Genomic DNA, 22,735 nt, shown 5'->3' with positions numbered 1-22,735 from the left:
GTTGTTTTGTCTTGAACGGAAGTAGTGTGTTGCTAGCAGAACGTTCATTTATTTGCTGTACTTTATTTCCATTTCTCTAGTGATAATAAAATGGTTCTGATAGAGGTTGCTTTGGGAAAATTTGGTAAATCATGTTTAGCCGCATAGGAAAATAAAAACCTATCTGACATACCAAGAAAAAAAACAGTTTTATAATTTAAAAAAAAGAGTCCTATCAATGAAACTCATGACTGTAAATACAATTTTTCTAATTCTGTGTGATTGGAGAATATGGAGACGGATTTTGAGATGTCTCTTGGTGTGGTAAAAGCATTACAAATGAATGTGGATTTAACATATGTTTTAATTCTCTGTCAAAATTTTCTCTGGTCAGTGCTTTTGTCAAGATAACGAGAGAGAAAATTTTCTTCTGCAAATGTGGTTTCCATCCTTCCAATTTTTTGCTATCTTGAACTGAACTAATTTAAAAGGAAATTAGCTGTCTTCTCTAGGGCGTTTTATATCCTTTTATATATGAAAAGAATGTTAGGAATGCACGGGGCATTGTTAGTCTGTTGGGTTCTCTTGGTGTTAGAGTTACTTGGGGCTTAGTGTTACATAATATATTTCAAAGGCAGATACAGTATTTCCCCAAATGTCCAACATTAATGAAATTATGAGTTTAGGAAATAAATTTGATCTTATATTAAGATTTAATTTCCTGGCATTTTACCTAAAGTCATGTCCTTAAAATCCCATTAAGATACTGCCTTTAGAACATTTAAAGAAAGAAAAAAATAAAAACATTTAAAAAATTTGAATGATTTGGGGGCACCTGGGTGGCTTAGTCGGTTAAACGTCCGACTTTCGCTTAGGTCATGATCTCGCGGTTCGTGGGTTCGAGCCCCGCATCAGGCTCTGTGCTGACTGTCAGCTCAGAGCCTGGAGCCTGTTTCAGTCTGTGACTCCCTCTCTCTCTGACCCTCCCCTGCTCACGCTGTCTCTCTCTCTCTCTCCTAGAAATAAATAAAACATTAAAAAAAAAATTTGAATGATTTGAATGATTTTAAATTTTGGAAAAATCAGGTTGGAACGACCTTTATTGGAGAGGAGTTGTACCATGCTTATATTTCAGACTATAAAATTGAAACATGTTATTTCCTTCTGTACATAGGTATTTTATGACTTTGGCAAGTTTTTAACTTCCTTTCTGTGTTTCAGTGTGAGATAATTTATTTAAATGAATTTATTAACTTTGCTTTAGAAAAATGTTTTAAAAGTTTATTTTTATTTGGATGCCCTTCTTACTGGTTTAATTTTTTATTTTGTTTTGCTCTTTTCAGTTGTGGAAGAAGGACTCTGGGAAAATGGTCTTTCCTATGAATGTCGGACACTGCTCTTCAAAGCCATCCACAATCTGTTAGAAAGGTAAGAGAAGGGACAGCGTCACAGCTGCTTGAGACACCCACGTGCAGTGCTGGGTATTCATAGGTTTTCCTGTCAAGTTTCTGACTGCTTTAGTGTACAATTTTATAAAATTATATAAATCTCATTTCTTTTATATTGACATAATTGCAACCTTAGAGAAATTCCAGGAATAGCACAAAGAACTTCATATATGCTTTTGCATGGATTGACCAGTAGTTTTATCCAGTTTGCTTTATAGTTTGTGCAGTTGCTTGCTCTCTTACTCCTGATGCGTGTGTGTATTTTAAGTGTGTTTCCTGAAGCACTCGATAGTCATATGCACACTTGAAATTGTTCTCTCTTTAACTCCTAAGTGTTTATGTGTACCTTTCCTAAAGGAACGATATCCTCTCATTTAAGCACTGTACAGTCATGAAAATTAGGAAATCTAACATTGATAAAATGCCATTATTTAATCTGTAATTTAACTTGGACGTTATCACTGGCCCAGTTTTGTCCCTGATTTCTTAAGTCGCCTCCTCCCAAGATCCAGTCCATGATCATACATTTTAGTTTTTATGTCTCTTTTAATCTGGATGTGTTCTTTAGCCTTTCTTTTTCTTTCTTGACATTTTGAATGAGTTCAGATTATATATTTTATATAATGTCCCTCAATTTGAGATAGTTTCTTCATGATTATATTTAGGTTATGCATTTTGTAAGTGATAGTGTAGAAATGATGTCGTGTCCCCAGTATATCAAAGCAAAAGGCCTGTGATTTCAAGGTCAGTGATATTAATGTTGTTGATCAACTTGTTTGAGGTGCTGTTCTGTCAGATTTCTATACTGTGTATTAGTAAGTACTTGTTAACTGCGATCTTTGTTAATTCTGTAATAAGTAATTTGTGGCCTCATAAGATGAGATTGTGTAGTTATCCTGTTATCACATTTGATCTTGTGTTTTATCTTCTGTTGTCTAAATTGGTTAGTACTCTTATGGCTGTAGTGTTAATTCAAATGCCACCATTCCTTGTACTTTTATTATTTGTCATTCTTTTGTAAGGAAGAGCTTTTCATTTTCTCATATGTACTTGTGTTCATATGTTTTTATCACCCTTTTTAGCTATATGAATTTGGAGGAATGGATTTCTATTTTATTCCATGGATTAGAATTCATTACAAGCATCGTTTATTTAGTTGTTTAAGTTCTTCCAGATTGGCCAGGGGGAAAGCCCCTTCAAGATGGCTTCTGTGGCTTTTTGACCTGTCGTCATCGTTTGAGCACCTCCTTACTTTACAGCATAACAGTATGTTCTGGGCTTGGGATATTGTTTCAAGGGGAAAAATAGGTGACAGAATGGGTTAATTAAGAACTTCTATAGGAAGACTTTTTCATTTCTCCTCCTGAGTCTTTATGTAGTACTTTCAGTTGTTCTGGGACTATTCAGTTCCTTATCCAAGCTGCTGGTTAGGGTAGTGTCACCACAGTGTCAGTGCTTAGGGTACCTAAGCCATGGTCCATAACTTGTCACCATTCAGGTCATCAGAAAGGTCTTTCCCACCAAATTTATCTCCTTTTCATTCTGAACTTTAGTTCCTACGTCTGTACTTTGGAGTGGGCCTAGAGGCCAGCCATCTGGTAGTAAGTATATTTTTTGAAGCATTGATTTAAAAAATTTTTTTTTAAGTGTTTTATTTATTTCTGAGAGAGAGAGAGACAGACAGACAGCATGAGCAGGGGAGGGTCAGAGAGAGAGGGAGATACAGAATCTGAAGCAGGCTCCAGCTGGATGTCAGCACAGAGCCCAACGCGGGGCTCGAACCCACGAACCGTGAGATCATGACCTGAGCCGAAGTCGGACACTTAACCGGCTGAGCCACCCAAGCGCCCCTGAAACATTGATTTTTGAGAGTTGAGTACTCTTAAATAATTAAAATAATTGGTAATTTTCTCTCCCAATGCAAAACAAAACAAAACAAAACAAAAAAACACACAGAGTCCCTTCAGGAAAATGTGGAAACTTTACCGTTTCTGTCATTTCTGCCATAATGAAGCTCTTACTGTGTGTATTATAATTAATGCCCCTTTGAACACAGTCTTTTAAATATACGTTTTTAATGTATAGGGAGCAAAATACATACTTTTAAAAAAGAATTGGGCTCAGGGGGCACCTGAGTGGCTCAGTCTGTTATGCATCCGACTTTGGCTCAGGTCATGATCTTGCATTTCATGAGTTTGAGCCCCACGTCGGGATCTGTGCTGACAGCCCAGAGTCTGGAGCCTGCTTCGGATTCTGTGTCTCCCTCTCTCTCTGCCCCTTCCCGGCACTTCATCGCACTCGCTCGCTCTCTGTCTCTCAAAAGTAAATAAACATTTCTAAAAAATTTAAAAAAAAAATAAAAAGAATAGCTCACTCTTTTTTTAATGTCCTAATTTAGTTGTTGTTATTATTTTTTTTTTTTTTTAGAAAATATTAATCTGTGGTTCAATCGTATTTTCTCAGTCTTCTGTGTTTTAAATGGTTGGGAGAAAATGAGAAGAACAGAAAAATTGGGAGAGAAGAGAAATGCAGATAATTCATTTATTCTTGCTCATGAATTCCAAATTTGTGATAAAAATTGAACTCCAGGTCAAGCTAAATTATTATTTGATAGGAAAGTTCATTGCAACATACTGCATACAATAAAGCTTGGGATAGTTCTAAAGACCTTTGGGTTAGACCTTGGTTTGGTTTCACAGTCTGTTACTTGGGCAGCTGCCCTAACCTCACTAAGCCTTAGTAAACAGCCTTTAAATTAAGTACAGGATACTGTGCACCTTGAATTTTTGTTAGATGATGTATATGGTGTATGCCACATAATACTTGGTTTATTGTTACTGTTCAGTAATTGGGAATTCCTTTCCCTGTAGGTCTGTTATTTTGCATTTTTTGATATGAATCCTCTTGTAAGACTTTATTTTGAAATAAAAGTATTTCTTTTAGAAAATAATTAGTAATGAAGCTGTTTAGCTCCCTTTCTACAACTAGAATGGACAAGTTGAGATTTTTTTTTTTGAAAATTTGTTATAATTCTTTTATCTTTCAAAATAATGTCCTCTTTTCACCAAACTTTAAGTAACTGTTGTATGAGTGAGAACTACCCTGTTCATGAGGGAGGAAGCATTTTAAATGGTTTTTTAGCTCTCCTTTATCCAGTGTCAGCAGAACCTGGGTTTGCTTACACATGCTGGCCCTTTTGTTCGTCCCTCACTTAGACCATTTACTTTTAACTTACTTATCTCTTTACAACCTAAATGTATGGAAATGCAGTTTTACTATCTTATTCCTGGCAGTTTTCTGTCATGTCTTTCCACTTCTGTTCAGATAAAGATGGACTGGGTTACCCAGTGTGAATGTTTTGAGTTTCTAGCATGAAAGCCAGAATTGACGTTATTGAAGTAGATCATCAAGGAATGTATCACCTGTAGGGTGTTTGTGCTTCCCAAACTAATTTTTTCTTGGTTTGCATGTTAACAGAGCTTGCACTAGTAATTTACTATTTCCTGCTTTTTGTATTTTTAAGTGTACTGATTTGTTTAATTAAAAAAGAATTCCATTAACTACCTTGAGAAGGTCTTACAGCTAAGTAAGAGTCATACAGATTGATTTTTTTTCCCCAAAAGGCAGCAGTTGGCTCATTTATACAGAATGATGAGTTTCTGCAGTAATTATTAAAAATAATTTCACTGCAGAAATTAAGGTAACATTGTAAACTTCACATACAATAAGATAGTTTGATTTTAATTGCTGTTGATTGGTGCTGAGGTAATACTGTATTGACGCTGTGTAGAATATTTTAAATTCTAAGGTGATATGACTTCATATATCTTATCTTCCATTTACTCCTTCCTCCTGTAGCTCTGCAGTGTTTGCACACACTGCATCGTATGTGTCTAGCTAGTGTCATCTGTTTATTAAAAAAAAAAACAAAACAACAAACTTCACCGTTGCTTACTCAAGAGCATTTTCCTTCAAGGTGTCAGATAGAAGCTAACATATTTGGCTCTAATAGTATATGTCTTTGCAGGGACATACATTGCTCTAAGTCCATTTCTTCATTGCCTTCAGAGATGGAAGATATTTTGTATCTCTGTTCTGCCACATTACTTAATACATGATGTGGGCACATGACAAGCTTGTAGAGAGCCCTTGTTCTTTACCTGTAAAATGGCGAAGGATTGTTTTCCTCAGCATAGTACCTTTCTCATTATAAGAGCTCAATAAATGGCTAACTGTTGTTAATATTAGCAAATAGAATGATCAATACAACTGTTTTCAGTGTTGGACACAGCATTAAAAGTCTGTTTGGCTGATTGCTCAGATAATTCTAGAAACCATTCTATAATATCCTTTTTATGTGGTTATCCATCCTTTCCTTGAAAACTAGTTATGTGAGCCCAGCTTTCCAAAGGAGTTCTTTTCATCTTCATAGAGATGTTAGAAAGTTCAGTTAGTTAGATGCTAGAAAGTTCATTGTTAGAACATCTCCTGTGTTGAACAGAAATCTGTGTCCCTGTAATCATTGAAAAAAATCTTACCTTTGAGGCTCATTTATAATTCATCCAATCCTACTTCCATGTGGTACCTTGTTTAATATGTTCGTACCCTGAATTTTTTGTTTGTTGGTTCGGTTAATGGATCTTATCTTATCTTATCAATATTATAATATTGGACATCACCTCCCCCGCCCCCCCTTCCAGATATCCCTCTAGGTAGTCCCCTTCTCTTCATTTTGACTGCTATTGGCTTACTTTAAGATCGCATAAATGTTTTATGAAATTTTGCAGTGGCGTCTTCCATAGTCAGGTTAAGTTCAGTTATGGTGCAGTAGCAGAAAACCTGAAAGAGCTTACTGTCTTACATCAGTTGAAGTTTATTTCTTGCTTATATGCTTGCCCACTGTGAGTCGTTTACTGGGAGTACTCCTCATATCCTGTTCCCTCCGAGCAGGAATCCTGCAGATGGGACAGCCTGTCAGAGACTTTTGGACTCCTGATTGCAAGCAAAGAACAATGGCAAGATAGGGAACAGCCCATTGGAGCCTCTGTTTAGGAGGGGCGTGCGCCGTTTCTGCTCACATTTCATTGGCTGAGAAATTTGCCACCAAGCTTAAAGTCAAATGAATGAGAAAGTATTTATTATCCATCTGTAGGAGGTACCCAAGTCACATGGCCAAGCTTGATGTTAATGGGACAGCACATATTTGGCAAAAGGATACAATCTTTTCAGAAAAAATACCATCTACCATACCTATTAATTGAAGTCTTCTCCTTGCAATCTGTCCTCCAAACTGGTGTTGGTTCTGTTACTAAACTACAGATATGTTTCTAAAACACAATTATGCATGTATTTTATATGCATTTTTAAAAATCTTTGAGCCATATTGGCCTCTTTTGGTATATTCTTCAGTTGTGATTTTTTTAGTCAGAATTTCAGTATCTGAAAGTGTTTGGGCCTTTGAAGCCATATAGTTTTAGAGGATCCAGTCATGCATATTTTTTCTCTCCTAGGAGACAACAGTAAGTATGCTTATTATTTTCCTAATGATCGATTATCCCTTTTTGGAAAAATACCCGGAATTAATTTTTTTTTTTAACTTATATAGAATCTCTGCTAATTTTCCTGTCCTTTTTGATAATGCCCTAGTTCAAATTCTTTTTCATCAGTCTTTGCAGTTTAGTGGGATTTTATTACGTATTGGCAATGAACTTCTCAAAGGGTACATTTTGTATTTCAAGTTTAGGTTGCCTCACACTCCTCACTAATGGAGAAAGACTTGTTGGCTGTGAAGATATTATGGAAAACTAGAACCTACAATCTTTTCCAATTTCTTCATTTGGCATTTTTAATATTGCAGATTTAGTGGCTGTTACTCTTTTTAAAAATTTTTTTTAATGTTTTTTCTTTATTTCTGAGAGAGAGAGAGAGGCAGCATGAACTGTCAGGGGAGGGGAGGGTCAGAGAGAGAGGGAGATACAGAATCTGAAACAGGCTCCAGGCTCTGAGCTGGCTGTCAGCACAGGGCCCGACGTGGGGCTCGAACCCACCGTGAGATCATGACCTGAGCCGAAGTTGGACGCTTAACCAACTGAGCCACCCAGGTGCCCCTAGTGGCTGTTACTCTTACATTATTGTAATTGGTATAGTTTTCATAGTGCACTATGTCCATCTTACCTGACTCTTTCTGAATGAGCTAAAACATGGGGTTGAAGAGCTGTTTAAAAAAAAAAAAGCCAGGAAATGTGTACCATTCATCTCATCCAGTTTTAGTACTACCTCAGTGATTTGCATCATATATGAGACTTACAAAAATCATATTTTTGTAGCTTTGTAGAAATGCTTAAAATGCCTGGCATAATGCTGTCAAATTGGCATTAAATGTGGTAGTATATATTACTTTAAATTGTCTTAAGTTTTTAGAATCAAACTCATAAACTGCATTTGATGGAAAGGTATTTTTTTCTTCTGAAGTGCAAATCGTTGCTTTGCACACAATAGATCACCTGGGTCTTTTGAAGCTGTTAAGCTCTCTCCTTTCCATACTTAGGCAGATTTATTTAATCTGTGAGTATTTGACATTTATAAAACATAATGTCCCTTCAGAGTAGTCCCCTGGTGCTGTTTTCCTAACGGATGGCCAGCATAGTCACCGCAAGACAGTTTATAACACAGCTATAGAGTTGCCTTTGGCTCAGGCTTTTTGGTTTACCAAGAGTTGGCATTTAGAGTGAAGATAGTCATTTGGAAAAGTACAGTAAAAATAACGTGAAGGAAGTTGGAATTATAATTATGATAGCAATAGCATTATATTTGTGTGTTACTAGTTTTCAGTGGCCTGTGGTATTGTGATTTAATAGAGGTGATCATCAGAGGGCACATGAGAACTGTCCTTCGATATGCTGCTTCTAAGTTTTCAAAATAAATATATTCATGAGAGCATGGTGTTAGGTACAGGCCTAGATGAAGAAATGGTGATAGAATTTTGCAACATTGAGAGTCCTTGGGTATATAATGAGACAACAGCAGGAAATGAGTAATCAATAAATTCCTATTTTATTGAGTTGCAGCAGTGTGCAGTTCTCTAAAGGAAGTAGGAAAATGAGTCTTTAGATCTAAGGGGCATATATTTTTAAAGGAAGAATCACTACAGACATGACAGACACAAGTGAATAAAAGTACGTATCTATTTGTAAATGTCTAGAGAGAAACATGTTCACCCTGAGACCAATCAGTTGATCTATTTAATATTTTTAGGACAGAGCATGGATTACGACTTTTAAAAAAATTAAATTGTTTTTGTGGTTGGATGAATGGGACTGATTCAAACAAAAAGTTTGAAATCAGAAGGGAGGTTGTTTGAACAGCATTAGAATGGGTGTTTGAGGTGCGGCGAGGCCTATAAATTGCCTAACCTTACAGAGATCTTGGAGATGATGGGAATGCTAGGGTTTGCTTGGCCAGAGGAGCCAGCCACCCACTAGGACACAGTAGGAACCCGAAATAATGAAGATAGAAGGGAGCCGTTAAAAAAGATTTCTTCAGCTCCTAAATTATATGATTTTCTTTTATTTGGTTGAGAATTGGGAGCAATTTCTAGGAAGGAGACTAGTTTCTAGGAAGGAGACTTTTATGTGTATATATTTGATCTAGATTGGAGTGGTAACGTAAAGGCATTGATGCTGGTAAGAAATTTCTTTTATGAAGTTATATAAAATTTAGTCTATCTGAGCAGCTCTATAACTAGGTGATAACACTAAAGTGCACTTTGATTCAGGGTGTGGTAGAAAAAACACTATTCTTGGACTTTTTTTTTTTTTTTTAAATGTAAGCTTCATGCCCAACACGGAGCCCTACGTGGGGCTTGAGCTCATGACCCCGAGATCAAGACCTGGGCTGAGTTCAAGAGTTGGGCACTTAATGGACTGAGCTACCCAGGCACCCCATCCTTGAACTTTTTAATCTTAGGAAACTGTCACCCCTGCATAGTTTGAGGCATGCTGAAGGAGCCCGAGTCGAGGGCAGCTGCCTTCTAAACCTCCCAACCGTTCCATTTGAGAAGCAGTTTGCCGAGTGAGGCTGTGGTCGTGCTGTGGCACTTATAGTCTCAGTTCTGTCATGGTTTTCGGACTAGAAGTTGAGTTTTGCCTACTTTGGAGTCCAGTTGGTCTTGTAGTTTATTACTTTGAGCCATATGGCCTGGCACAGAAGTGTGTGTGCATGTGCATGGACACATGGACACATGCACATACGCAGACACAACATGATTGCACTTTCACTTTTCAGCAGCTGTTTCTTTTCTTCTGGAAACAGTGATTTGGGGGAAATAGTAAGGGACTGGAAATTCTTTTCGAAAGAGAAATACTTTCCGGGCTCCAAGGTGGCTCCATCGGTAACGTGTCCAGCTTTGGCTCAGGTCAGAACCTCATGGCTTGTGAGTTCGAGCCCCGCATTGGGCTTTCTGCTGTCAGCACAGAGCTTGCTTAGGATCGCCTATTCCCTTCTCTTTCTGCCCCTCTCCCACTCCTGCTCTTCCTCTCAAAATAAATAAATAAGGTTAAAATAAAGATAAAGAGGAATACTTTTCTAGAATTATTGCTTAAAGAACATTTTATGAATCTGGCATCACATGGTGACCTTGAAAGATAGTATCATACTACTTGACTGATTAACGTCCTATCTTAACAGTTAAGAGAATTTTGAAAGTCTCAGTAATAATGATTGGGATTACTGAGTTAACGGACATTCTTGGTACTATTTGAAGCAATTTTTGCTAGAAGGGGTGTGTCGGAAGGTTAAATGTAAATTTTTTTTGTCCCTCAAAAATAATTCAAAAAGGTTGCTAGAATACAAAAAGGAGAAATTATATTTCTGATTTTCTTTAGTTTTTACATTTTAGAATTTCTCTCAGAAAGATTTAATTCTGTTATTCAAGATTAATTAAAGCATATGGGCAGTTGTGTGAGTCTTCTAAACTTTTTTTTAAATCATCTGTGTGATTCCCTACTTGTTGAGCACTATGATTTCAGTCTGGAGTGAGGGTTGATGGTCTGTGGAACAAAGTGAAACATGTAGATTTTCCCTCTCCAGCAGCGAGTGTCTCACTGGCCAGAACATACATACACACAAAATTTCAAGTAATAGTATGGGGCTCCCCGTGATTAGTGGTTGCAGACGCAAAGAATAACACCGTTAGGTTATGAATAGGAAAACCCTTCTTCGTGTGTAGCATTCATTTTTCAGGTGTTTATTGAGCACTTACTAGTGTAGAGCAGAAAATAAAGCATATTACAGATCAGGCATTTAGAGATTTGTTGACTATGGCCAGTAAATAAGATAGATCCTGTGTCTTCCCCCAGATTTCTCATAGATTTTCTTGGGGACAAAAAGAGCCATCGAAATGAATCATAACAATTTGGTGATGCAAGGGCTGGTAGGTAGGTGTTAGAGTGCTGTGTGGGCTGATCTGGGACACAAGAGATGGACAGGGTAGAGTGGGATGAAGGAGGCATTCCAGGCCAAAGCACAGTTAGTAGTGATTAATGTTAGTTTGTGTATGGAAGTTTTCAAGAGAAGGAGGCTATAATAACTTTCATTCGATTTATTTATGCTGTAGAATTATGACCCCAAAATGATTGAGAACCCAGGGCATAGTCCCTCAGAATAGTCTGCCCTTGAGCCATCATAGTCCCAGGTGTCTGTCAGGTGATTGAAGAATCTTCCTAAGCAAAGACACACCCCTCCTCCTCTCAGGTTTCCTCCCACAAACTATAGTACAAAACACCAGATGGAAATATTTTCTGTATTAGTCTTGGAGGATCTGTCTCTCTCTCTCTCCTTGTGTATGTGTGAGAGAAAGTGAAGTTTGTTTTTTGGATTAGTTGTAGCTGAGATTAGGGGCATTGAAGAGTGTAAAAATTGATAGTCACTGAGTTCATTTTACCGGTCTCTTTAGTGAAAAGAAGTTTCCTTCCCTTACTTTACCATGTTTACACCTAACTTAAGAACTAATTTCTCTAATGGGTTCGGGGTCAGGGCATGGTACTTGGTGATTTCACTAATTTGGACCCAACCTTCTCTGTGCGGTACTTGGTATAGTTTTGCTAAACTCTCTGCTGTATCACTGCTGAATGTGACATTGAGACAGCTCCCCCCTACAGAGTAAGTTGGTTACAAATCCAGTACTTACAAAACTGAGTAAAAATACTGCAGTTGACACTTGAACAGCACTCGTTTGAACTCTTCAGCTCCACTTTCACATGTATTTTTTATTATTATTATTATTTTATAAATGCAGTACTGTAAATGTATTTTCTCTTATGATACCCTTAATATTTTCTTTTCTTTCACTTTATTGCAAGAATATGGTATATAATACACAAAACATACAAAATATGTGTTAATCTGACTATGTTATTGGTAAGGCTTCTGGTCAATAGTGAGCTGTTCATACTTAAGTTTTGGGGGAGTCAGAGTCATACATGGATTTTCAACAACATGGGGGGATGGAGCCCCTAACCCTTGCATTGTTCAGGGGCAGCTGTAATTCACCCATAGCGATTTCGTGTTCTCTTGTTTTTCTTCCAGTGCGTAGGAAATCACTGATCACATCGAAGCTGATTAGCAGTTGAAAATCACTAAGGCATTTATGTCTATCATTTGGAACTGGATAGTTGCAGAAGCAGGGATCAGTAGTTTCCCTGGCTGAGTTTTTATTAGTGATAATAACCTTTTGTTGACATTGCCTGACAAAGAAATATGATCTGTAGGGGGAACTCCGGGAGATTTGTTAGCACAGAGAGTTCGACTCTCAAGATTCATTCTCACAAAGCTTTTTGCCTTGTGCCTTGTACTTGAGTGGTCTTGCTTACACACTGCTCCTTTACCCCCTAACTCCTTGTTTGTTTGTACTGAAATGAGGTCAGCAAATAGAATTTGTGGCTTTTACTTCATAGAAGGGCAAGGGTTTTGAAACAAACTTTACACTTTGTCCCCCTTAGAGATATTTTATCTGTTTTTCTTTCATATTCTGCTATCTAAAGCCTTGGTTTTTATCTGTCCATTAACTGTAAATTCATGTTGGGTTTTTTGTGTTACTGAATAAATTATTCTTCTGAATTCTAACCTTTAAGACATATATGAGTATGAATACTATTTAAAGTGATATTTTTTTTAAAGTGGTTATTTATTAAATGAGGATGTGTGTCAGTAGGAGACAACATGCAGTGTTTGATGTGATTCCATACTTGTTACATGCCCCATTGCTTTCATTCTTCTATGTATTGTCGACTTTAAGAACACCTTCAGCTTAATAACAGCTCTTAGAGGATAGGATAAAGAAACATTAAATAGACCTATCAATTACAGTATGCATCTGGACTTTGAAAATGAGGAAAGAACTGAGGAAATGTGACAGCATAAGAGCCAATACATGGCAGTAGTTAAATGTCCTGGCCTTGTGATCAGCTGTACCTAGGCTTAACCCCAGCTCTGCAGCCATTAGTTGTATGACCTTGTGTAGGTGACACTTTCATTGTGCCTCAGCTTTGTGTATAAAAATTGGCATGCGACATCTGTTCATATAAATACTACAGTAATTAAATGATATACTATATATCTGGTAATCAAATGTGGTGGTGGTAGTGATTTTAGTAGTAGTTATTGGTAATATTACTGTTAGCAAACAGTAGAATTTTTCAGTAGAAATTGTCTGCCTGCCTATCTATCTATCTATCTATCTATCTATCTATCTATCTATCATCTCATCTATTCTGTCTGAAGAATACAATTCAGTCTCTGCGCTGGGGAATAAACTATGGACATACTTTTTCAGTTTTGCTTCTTGAGTGCTTCTACCTTGTTGGGTATTCTGTATTTCCTAATCTGACTTTAATAGAATCGTGTAGTCTTTAACCCTAAAAGGAAGTTCATTTATAATCTTCAGAAAACAGATTGGGTTGCTTTGAGAATGATTTTCTACATTGTGAACAAGGAAGATTGTTGTTTAAATTCATTTTCAAAATAAAAGCAGGTGAAGCCAGTGGGTTTTTTTCGTTTTTGTTTTTGGTTTTTTGTTTTTTTTTTTTTAATGCAGCAATACTCCAAATTGACTCTGCCCACGGGGAGTTGCATTGTGGCCAGCAGAAACTATTGCCAATTACTAACCCATCTAACCTGTAATGAGTTGGGTGAAGGCTTGAATTGTTTCCATCCTCCTTGATGGTACGGAAATTACAGAGGCAAAAGCCACTTGCAGAATTGCCTGAATATTGAATAAAGAATTGCTATGTAGCTCTTTTACTGGTAGGTAGAACCTTTGTAGAAGAATTACATCCAGCTTCCTGAGAGGTTTTCTTACAAAATATGTGTCATTTCGTTGAATAATGTTAGAGATTACTGTACTTTGTCAATTTCAAAATGTACATTTTCTCCCACATTTTTATATTTTAAAAATCAGAGATATTCCTTACAAATGATGACATCTCAGAATTGGCCAGTTGGCAGGTATGATACAGTTGTCATATGCCTGTACACGAGTGAACTTGGTCATAGCTGTCTATATTCTTGTCACTTCAGTTGAATTTTGTGCATTTTGGGTATTATATGAGTTGAGTTCAATTGCCGTTTAATGTGTCTTCAGGAGGATTACCCTGTAATTTGACGTTGAAACACAGTGTACATACAACAGCATGGAAACAGAAGTGGGGCACAACTTGGAGAGGAGGAGAGCAGATTATCACTGTTGAAGAAGTAGCTGGGGCTTCTTGCTCTCCTGCCAGGCCATAGCCACATGCTTCACCACTCACAGAGGAAAACACCTCTGCAGAAGAGACTGCAGTGTTTCTGTGTCTGCAATTTCCGCTCAAGGATTGCATGTCACATGCCACACAAGAAAGCCAGCAGTACACTTGCAAAATGAGCATCACTGGCTTAGAAGAATACCTCTGAGGTACTCGTGAGGAATGCCGCCTGTATTCCCAACATTCTTGATGACACAAGAATTGAAATAATGCAAAAAAGCGTGTTTGGATTTGAAGTACAGAAGTTTAAGACATTTCAGGAATACATCAGCCAATTAATTTTGCATAATTTTTTACATGTGCAAGCATAATGCATAATAAAAAGTTATGCTTAAAGTCAGAAAGTTTTCAGCATTTTTATAATTTAAAAGTTGTAAGTGATAAGAAAACATTTTGATACTTCAATTGGTGATGTTTTCATTTTCAATAGTACACCTTATCTGCGATTATTTGATTCCGTGACTTGCTAAGTTTTTTATTAAGACTCTAAATATAATTATTGGTGTGATTCTTGCAGGTGCCTAATGGATAAGAACTTCGTTAGGATTGGGAAGTGGTTTGTCCGACCATATGAAAAGGATGAAAAACCAGTCAACAAAAGGTGAGTCTTATGATCCTTTAGTGTTTTCCTTTCTTTTGCTTGACCATAGCTGTGTTTTGGGAAGAGATGGAGGGGAAGCAGTTTATCTATTTATTTGCTAACAGTCTTAGTTTAGATCTACTAAAATAGGCTTTATTAAATAAAACTTTATTAGTTAGTGTGTTATTATGCATTTTATTAAATAGTGTATTATTAAGTTTTTGTGGAATATTGGACTAGAAGGATAATCAGTAACCTATATCTAAGCCCCTTCTTACCATACTATTTGGGATTAAAATATTCTGTTTTGTTCTTTTCGTCATCCTCTTTTATCTTTCTTAATTTGAGGTGTTACATGCATAACTTTAAAAACAGCCAACGGAATTCAAATGGTGACAGTTTTTATAGAATTGATTGATGCCACTTAAAAGTCTGTGAAAACAGCCTTGAAAAATCTCAAACCAGGACTGTGAATTACTTTTCTAAACAGTCCTAAACTTTCGACCATCATTTATTGAATGCTAAATAAGCGTGGAGTTTTAGATCGATCAAACCAGGTTCAAAAACCAAAACCTTCAAAGGCAAATATTTATCGCACTCACCTCTGGACACAGCGTAGACTTAATTGGAATCATAAGTTGATGGGACATTACTTGATATCTGAAGAGCAGGGCACACAAACTCAGTCTCTTTGACTGTCCTTGAACTTGCCGCAAACTCAGGGTTCCAGCTCCGGGCTGCAGATGAGACTCGTGAGACCTTAGATGTTAAGTGTGAGGTTAGGTCATTTTTTGTGGTTTGCCCCAAGTTTGGCTGGCAGCTCCTGCCCGTTCTGGAACCTTTATCTTCTTAGCTTCATTGTTCCCACCTGCGACTTGTTCCCACCTGCGACTTAATTAGCATCAGCAGCTTCCTCTCCAACCTGTTTGTCTTAAAGCTTTGATGAAGTGGTTGTGGATTTCATTAACCAAACGTAATTTATGAGAATTAGGATTTCTTTTTTCAATTCATATGCGTTACACACTGGCATTAAGTTTGCCTGAAAAGGATAATAATGCTTTTAGAAAGGTGTCGGTATGTATGGGTGTGTAAAGATTCGGTTTTGTTTACAGATGCTTTGATGGAAAGGGATTTTTCCCCCTTTATTTATATTGATTTGGTCTAACTAAAGTATTTGCTCCATGGGCATAATTCTTCTTAGTGTTTCCTTAAATTTACAGAGGATGTAGATTTTCCGAGTGGTTAAAGTTTTGGTTTTTATGTTGATAAGTGACTGGTTCTATATGGAGTTGCTTTGGCACCATCATCTTTACCATTCACTCCTGTGTGCCTCTCTATGCTCAGTGCGCAGTCTCGGAGCTGGTGCCTGATGGCACAAACTAACATCAGTAGCTGTAGGTGTTTGTATGATGATTTCATAGGGATTAGGGGATGGAGGGGGAATGTGGAAATGAAATAGGGATTGAGAGTAGTAATTAGATCTTCAATAATAAGCACTAATGTTTGAAGTCAAATGTAATTATCAAACTATTTTATATAATGTTTGTATATTTTTGCACTTCATTTACATCCTAGAAGTCTTCCTAACCTTCACAAACCAGATGTGAATAATACTTGCAGTATATTTAGATATTTGATTTTGTGTACCTGGCAGGCTATTGATTTCTGAATTACAAGTGTAACAGAATTATTTTTTAGTTTGAGATCTTATATTTATGGTTGAAGGTAAAACTTCATTTTATTATAGTATAGAAATGTTAATGATTTTGAAAAACTATTTTATGAGGTGTTAACCATTGGAACAATTTTAAACCAAACACTCAGTTTTAAATGTTGGCGTTTGCTATAATAAAACTTTGTTAGGTATAATGACTTCTCCACTTTTATTCTCTGAATGGAAAATAGAGCCTCTTGTTTGATGCTGAAACAGGGTCTTAGTGTTCAGGTCATTTTGGATGGACAGACTGATGCTGTGGATGAGGGCATTTGAATATAGATTTGGGATCATGCCTCTCTTCAGAAGCTGTTTGCTTCTGGAGAAGTTGTTTAGTTTTTCCGAACTGCACTTTGTGTTTTGCTGTAACAGAGCTGGTGATAGGAGCTGCTATGTCAGGGTCATTGCAAAAACTAAATGAGATCATTGATGTGACTGGTTTGTAGTCGAGAAAAAGCAAAAACAAATTACAATTTTTAGGCTTAGTTTTGTGTGTGTGTACACGCATATTAGTTTAGTGACCGATGGAGAGGACAATTTGTCCAGTGCGAAACTTATGCACAAATTGACATTTTTAGGAATGCTCTTATTTGATGCTATCAGATAGAAACGAGAAATATATTTCAAAGGATATTTTAAATATAAAGTTAAGTAATTGTAGCATAGATACTTTTTTCAATAGATTAAAAGTTGATTTAACACACTGCATATTTTACATAGTGAAAATGATTTTAATAGTGATGACAAGTGAATATATTGATGAATAGATTTCACCTGTTGGATTAACAACCTGATTTCTTGAGCTCTGATTTTTTTCTTTACAGTGACACATCTTTTGTTACTCACAACCTTAGGAAAGAAAACTTTTGACTTTGTCCTAAAGAAATGTGACAAATAAAATCAAACATACAAAATTTCTGGTTTTCTAAGATATGTTCAACTTGAAAAAACTTTTCCTTCCAGGATATATTTAAAAACAAACCAGTGAAAAATATATTCTTTTCTAATAATTTAGAAATTATTCATGGAGATTCTATTTAGTTTCAGCCCACATTTGATCACTACAGAATTTGAAGTTTATACATTTTATTTTTTGAATGCTAGTTTTAGCAAAATAATCGCTCCCGATAACAGTTTGGACCTTTAATTTTTTTTTCTGGTATCAGTGTATCGTAGTTAACAGAAAAACATATTTGCTAGTGCATTTTCTGAATTAATCAGCTGTCTCTTCCTCATGGGTAAGCCTACCTTGAGTGATTCTCAAAAAAGCCTCCAATACGTTTAAATATTCTAATTACTTTTGTATGTGCTGCTAGCAGACATGCATGTTCAGACACACACACAATTGGAAGTATATTATTTTGACTGCCTTTATCTGGATTCAAACCAGAGATTATCTCTTTAATTTTTTTAATGTTCTTACACTACCGCACCTATTTTTCAAGAAATGCCCTTACCTTTTGATTTTAATAGCCAAAAAAATAAAATAAAATAAAAAATAAAATACATTTTATGTAACAAGATGAAATACTTTGATGCAGGAAAATATTTTTTAGCACTTTAAAACTTCCCTGCCCCCTTTCTCCTCAGTGGCCCCCCCCCCCCCAGCTTTTCTCACTCCTTCTGGCTCTTCTAGTCCTCCTCTTTCCTGTACTTTCCTTGTGATGTTTCCATCTAGAGATGAGCAGATGACAAGGCAGGGGAAGGAATTCCTCATGTAGAGGATAAGCAGACAATGGAAACAACTGCTTAGAATGTGAAAGAGAAAGGGAGTCTCTTCCTAGTGTCCAGAAAAATATGATCATTGGTGATAGTTTTTTTCAATTTTTCTCATAAATTTACTTTGTGCAGGTGGTGCGTTTTACCACGTATCTGATAATGAGGGCTCTCTGATGGGAAATCCATAAAAGAATATTAATGGGACAATTTGGGCTTATCTAATCATGTGTAATAGTTTCACAGCCTTTTTCTGATCTATAAAATATGTAGTCATTTTCTGTTGGTTGTATCTGATGGGGGATATAGCAGAAGATGCTGTGCACTTTGTCGTTGGAATGTGTTTGAGAATCATATGCAAGGTGAGAAGAGGGATGTGGTGAGAGTCTTGAGTGTGGGCATTTGTGGGTGGGTGGAGAAGGAAGAATATATGCATGGAGACTGAGAAAGATAAATGAGAAGCGAGAGCCAAGATGGTTGGTGTCACCAAAACCATGGATCTTTAAAATTTCATGATTAATCAGCTGTGTCTGCCACACGGTCCGCGTAAAATACATTCTAAGAGGACAGTTAGATTTGGCTTTCAGCGGTGTGGGAGGTTTGAAGTTGCAGTAGCTTGAGGTATAAATGGGGGTTGAAATGAAGATCTCGAATACAGGGTTCTTGCTATATTTGTTACAAGTGATTGCAAAGGAAAAACTCCTGCACCCTTGAAGGGAGGAGAGAAGCATTCAAGGAGCGTTTGTGATTAAACTGCCTGTACTCTGTGTGGTTTTACAAAATGTCTTTCATGTGCCACTGCACTGTTTTGTTCACAAACGTTATGCACAGTTTTAGTGTTCAACTGAAAGGCCAGTTCAACCAGAGGTGATGACAGTTAACCATATTCTGTCTAGATAGCTCTTTTACTTTGTCTTACTTTCCGTTTTCCTTCATAGCCAAAACAGAATTAGCACCTCTTTTAATTTTTTATTTGTTCTATTCTAAAAAGAATATAATAAAAAATGTATATCTTCAACATCAATAATTGTCATAGTTTAAAATAAAAGTTTCAATATATACTGTCTGCTTTCAAGAAGAACTTTATATGTGCCTTGTTTTTTTAATGTACCTAGAGAGGTTGGGTGAATATCATTGCTATAATTCCCTTTTTAATTCCTGCCAGTGGATTGAAACAAAGCTGGAAACAAAGCTCCTTGTTCCGTAGACCATCATCCAGAATCCAGAAATATGGATGACCTTCCATTAACAATTAGACCTTGCGGGACTTACTTTTAGCATTGTTTTTTTTCTAAAATGTTTTTCAGTTTTCAGATTCTCTAATTTTAGGAGAAGTGTAGAATCTAGGCATGCCCCAGATCAGTCAGTTTGTCTGCCTTGCCTGCGTACCTGTCGACATATCTATCTCTCTTTTTTTCTTTCCCTGTGTGTATATATGCATGTATATGCGTGCATGTATCTATCTACCTATATGTATGTATCTTTCCTTCTTTGTTTCTTCACATGTTTGGTTTTGTTGTAAGCAGAGAGTGACTCCTTTATTTACCAAACGAAGGGATTTGATATTACTCTTTCAATGTATCTGCAAGTTTTCAAGGATTTATTTTGGAGGGTTTTTGTTAACTTCAGTAATGATGTTCATAATCAGATGGGGGGGGGAGGAAATTTTCAGTACCAAGTGGGAATTAATTTGAGCTGTTTTTCAGTTTTATAACATAGCTGACCACCTATTTTGCCTTTGCTTAAGATGTCCTAGCTAAATGCCACTTCCTTTGTTGGAAAAATCAGCTGAAGAGACATAAATGAATGGAGGTTCAAATGATTACCCTTTTGGTAGCATGAAGGAAATAAGTATGCTCATATCTCTGGTCTTGTTTAGGATATTTATAGTAAGTTTCTGTCTTCATACCAACTTTAGTGAATCTTAAGTACTAGGGAAGTATATTGTGGTACATCAAATAACTAAGTCTCGTAGATTAATTAAAGTTATTATTTTGGAAGTAGGCTGAATTTTAAGTTGAATGCTTATGTATCTCATGTTTTGTAAAATACGTAAGTTACTTTTGCTGAAGTTTGTTAGAGTTCAGAAAAACTGTTAAATGTATGTACCTGGGAGGTTGTTTCCATTCATAATTTCTCATAACATCGATAACGTGGGAAATTTTTATGGCATGTTAAAAACAGACATGTCCAAGGGAAATGACTGCTCTTGTTTTTATTATATTACTATTTTTAAAAAAATATATACATATTTATGTATTTATGAAATGAGACTTTGTGGGCTATCTATGAAGGACATGGGGGGGGACATTTCTAAATTTTGAGTTGGAAAATTTCAGCTACACCAAGTATAAATTAGTTCTATAGAATGGCTCAAAAATAATAGCATCCCAATGATTATTTATAATTCCTTGTTACAGTCTACCATATATCTCTGCCACCTATATTATTCTAAAAGGTACAGCAGTCATTGGTTTTCTGATATCAAATTATTTAGCAGATCTTCTGCTTTTCACCTCCATTTAGTTTTTAATATAATTATAGTCAAGATTTAGTGAAAATCATTGCAGCATGGGCACAAGACAGATTCCGAGAGAAGCACTAAGAGTAAAAATAATTGGCTAATGTATAGCTAATTTTTGGTATGGTTATTTTCAGTCCTTCAGTTTCATTCGGCCCTGTTTTATTTCCATTTTTCAGCTGAGATTTCCTGTATTTTAAATTCACTATGAGTATATTCCCTTTATGTCCCTAAGCATAATTAAAATAGTTGCTTTAAAAAATCTTTTGTACTAAATGAAATAACTGGATTATCTCCATTGGTTTTACCTTTTCTCTTCATTATGGGTTAGATTTTGCTGTTTCTTCGTCCGTTGAATAATTTTGAATTTTAGGCATTGTAAGTAATGTAGAGATTCTGGATTCTGTTTTCTTTCTCTGAAGAATGTTGGTTTTGTTTACTGTTTTGTTTTAAAACAGTAAACTTTATCTGAACTAGACTCCAACCTCTTGTCTCACCTTTGATGGGTAGCAGTTGAAATCTTTTTACTTCTTTTAGTGTAGGGTTTCTCAGCCTCTGCATTGTTGACACTGGGGGCTCGGTGATTGTTATGGACACTGTCTGGTGCGTGGTAGGACCCCAGCAGCATCCCTAGCCATGATCCACGCAGTGCCGGTAGCACCTTCCTCCTTCAGAGGAGAATGCCTCCAGGTACGGCCAGAGGTCCCCCCAGAGGCCAAATTGCCTTTGATTGAGAAGCCACTGTTTTAGTCTTAGTGAGGCAGAGCCTGACCTGTGCACCTAATTCAGGGGCTCCACCAGAGATTTGGTCTGAGTTTTGACTGATTGGCTTCTTCCCAGGATTTCTTTCTCATTTTCTAGCCCCTCTGGTCTCTGAACTCAGTTGTCTGGTTCTTCAAGCCAGTAAGACTGGAGGTGGACTTCGTAGCAGTGTTAGCCACTCCATGTGGTTCAATCTGCCTGCATGTAGACAATGAACTTTTTTTTTTTTTTTTTTTTTAAAAGAAAGGGGAAAGTCACTCACTAGCATTCCTTCTTTTCAAGTGTAGACTCTTGCCTCCTTTCTGAGTTCTTAGCTGCACTTAGTAACTTTTTTATTTAGTAACATTTATTTTTAGCAGATTTTGTTCATAATTCTGGTGGTTGTTTTTTGGAGGGAGAGATGTGTTGGTTTGAAAGGAGCTTTGTTACTGACCAGAGTGAAACCTAGTGAGTATTTAGGACCTAAAACTTCACAGTCCTTTGTTACCCTGCTGCTATTGTGCCTCACTTAGGTTTGCATTGTCTGTCTATTAAAATTGGATGGCATAGCATCTGATGCTAAATCACTTTGTGGGAGACTTTGATTTTAATATTTTACTTAATTGACTAACGAAATGACACCCATTTTCTCAGTGATTCCAATGTTTGAGTGTTGTAAATTGTTCCCAGTGTATTAATTAATGGCTTTGTGTTTTATACTGTTTTAAAAGTAGTAATGTTTGTAATCTCTTCCCCCAAATTTATAAACATTGAACATCTTTTTAAAAATATAAAGAGGGGTGCCTGGGTGGCTTAGTCAGTTAAGGGTCCGACTTTCGCTTAGGTCATGATCTCGCAGTTCGTGGGTTTGAGCCCCGCGTCGGGCTCTGTGCTGACTGCCAGCTCAGAGTCTGGAGCCTATTTCAGAGTCTGTATCTCCCTCTCTCTCTGACTCTCCCCTGCTCATGCTGTCTGTCTCTCTCTCTCCTAGAAATAAATAAAAATATTAAAAAAAAAAAAGAAAATAAATAAAAATATAAAGAAAGGCATGAAAGGTCTTGATTGTTTCTTTTCTAAATTGACATTTATATAAAGCCTTGTCCCAAGTCAGTTTTAAATCTTTACAGAAATGGGGCGCCTGGGTGGCTCAATCAGTTAAACATCCAGCTCTTGATTTCGGCTCATGTCATGATCTCATAGTTCATGAGATTGAGTCCTGCTTTGGGCCCTGCACTGATA

General features: G+C 36.6%; 1 protein-coding gene across 2 annotated transcripts in view; it reads left to right on the top strand.

The window, feature by feature from the left end:
• The window catches only part of MED13L (mediator complex subunit 13L), a 299,169-nt gene that overhangs the window by 155,176 nt on the left and 121,258 nt on the right, over positions 1–22,735 (top strand). For both annotated transcript variants that reach the window (XM_039228598.1, XM_039228507.1), the window contains exons 3-4: positions 1,323–1,407; positions 14,742–14,825. In XM_039228598.1, the coding sequence (XP_039084529.1) occupies positions 1,323–1,407; positions 14,742–14,825 (169 nt within the window). The remainder of the gene's footprint in view (positions 1–1,322; positions 1,408–14,741; positions 14,826–22,735) is intronic.

The sequence above is a fragment of the Hyaena hyaena genome, unplaced genomic scaffold (assembly GCF_003009895.1).
Source record: "Hyaena hyaena isolate Hyena2069 unplaced genomic scaffold, ASM300989v1 scaffold_0, whole genome shotgun sequence".
In the NCBI taxonomy this organism is placed as follows: Eukaryota; Metazoa; Chordata; class Mammalia; order Carnivora; family Hyaenidae; genus Hyaena; species Hyaena hyaena.
The sequence above is the reverse complement of the archived record's forward strand: the minus strand, read 5'-3'. Positions and strand labels throughout refer to the sequence as shown.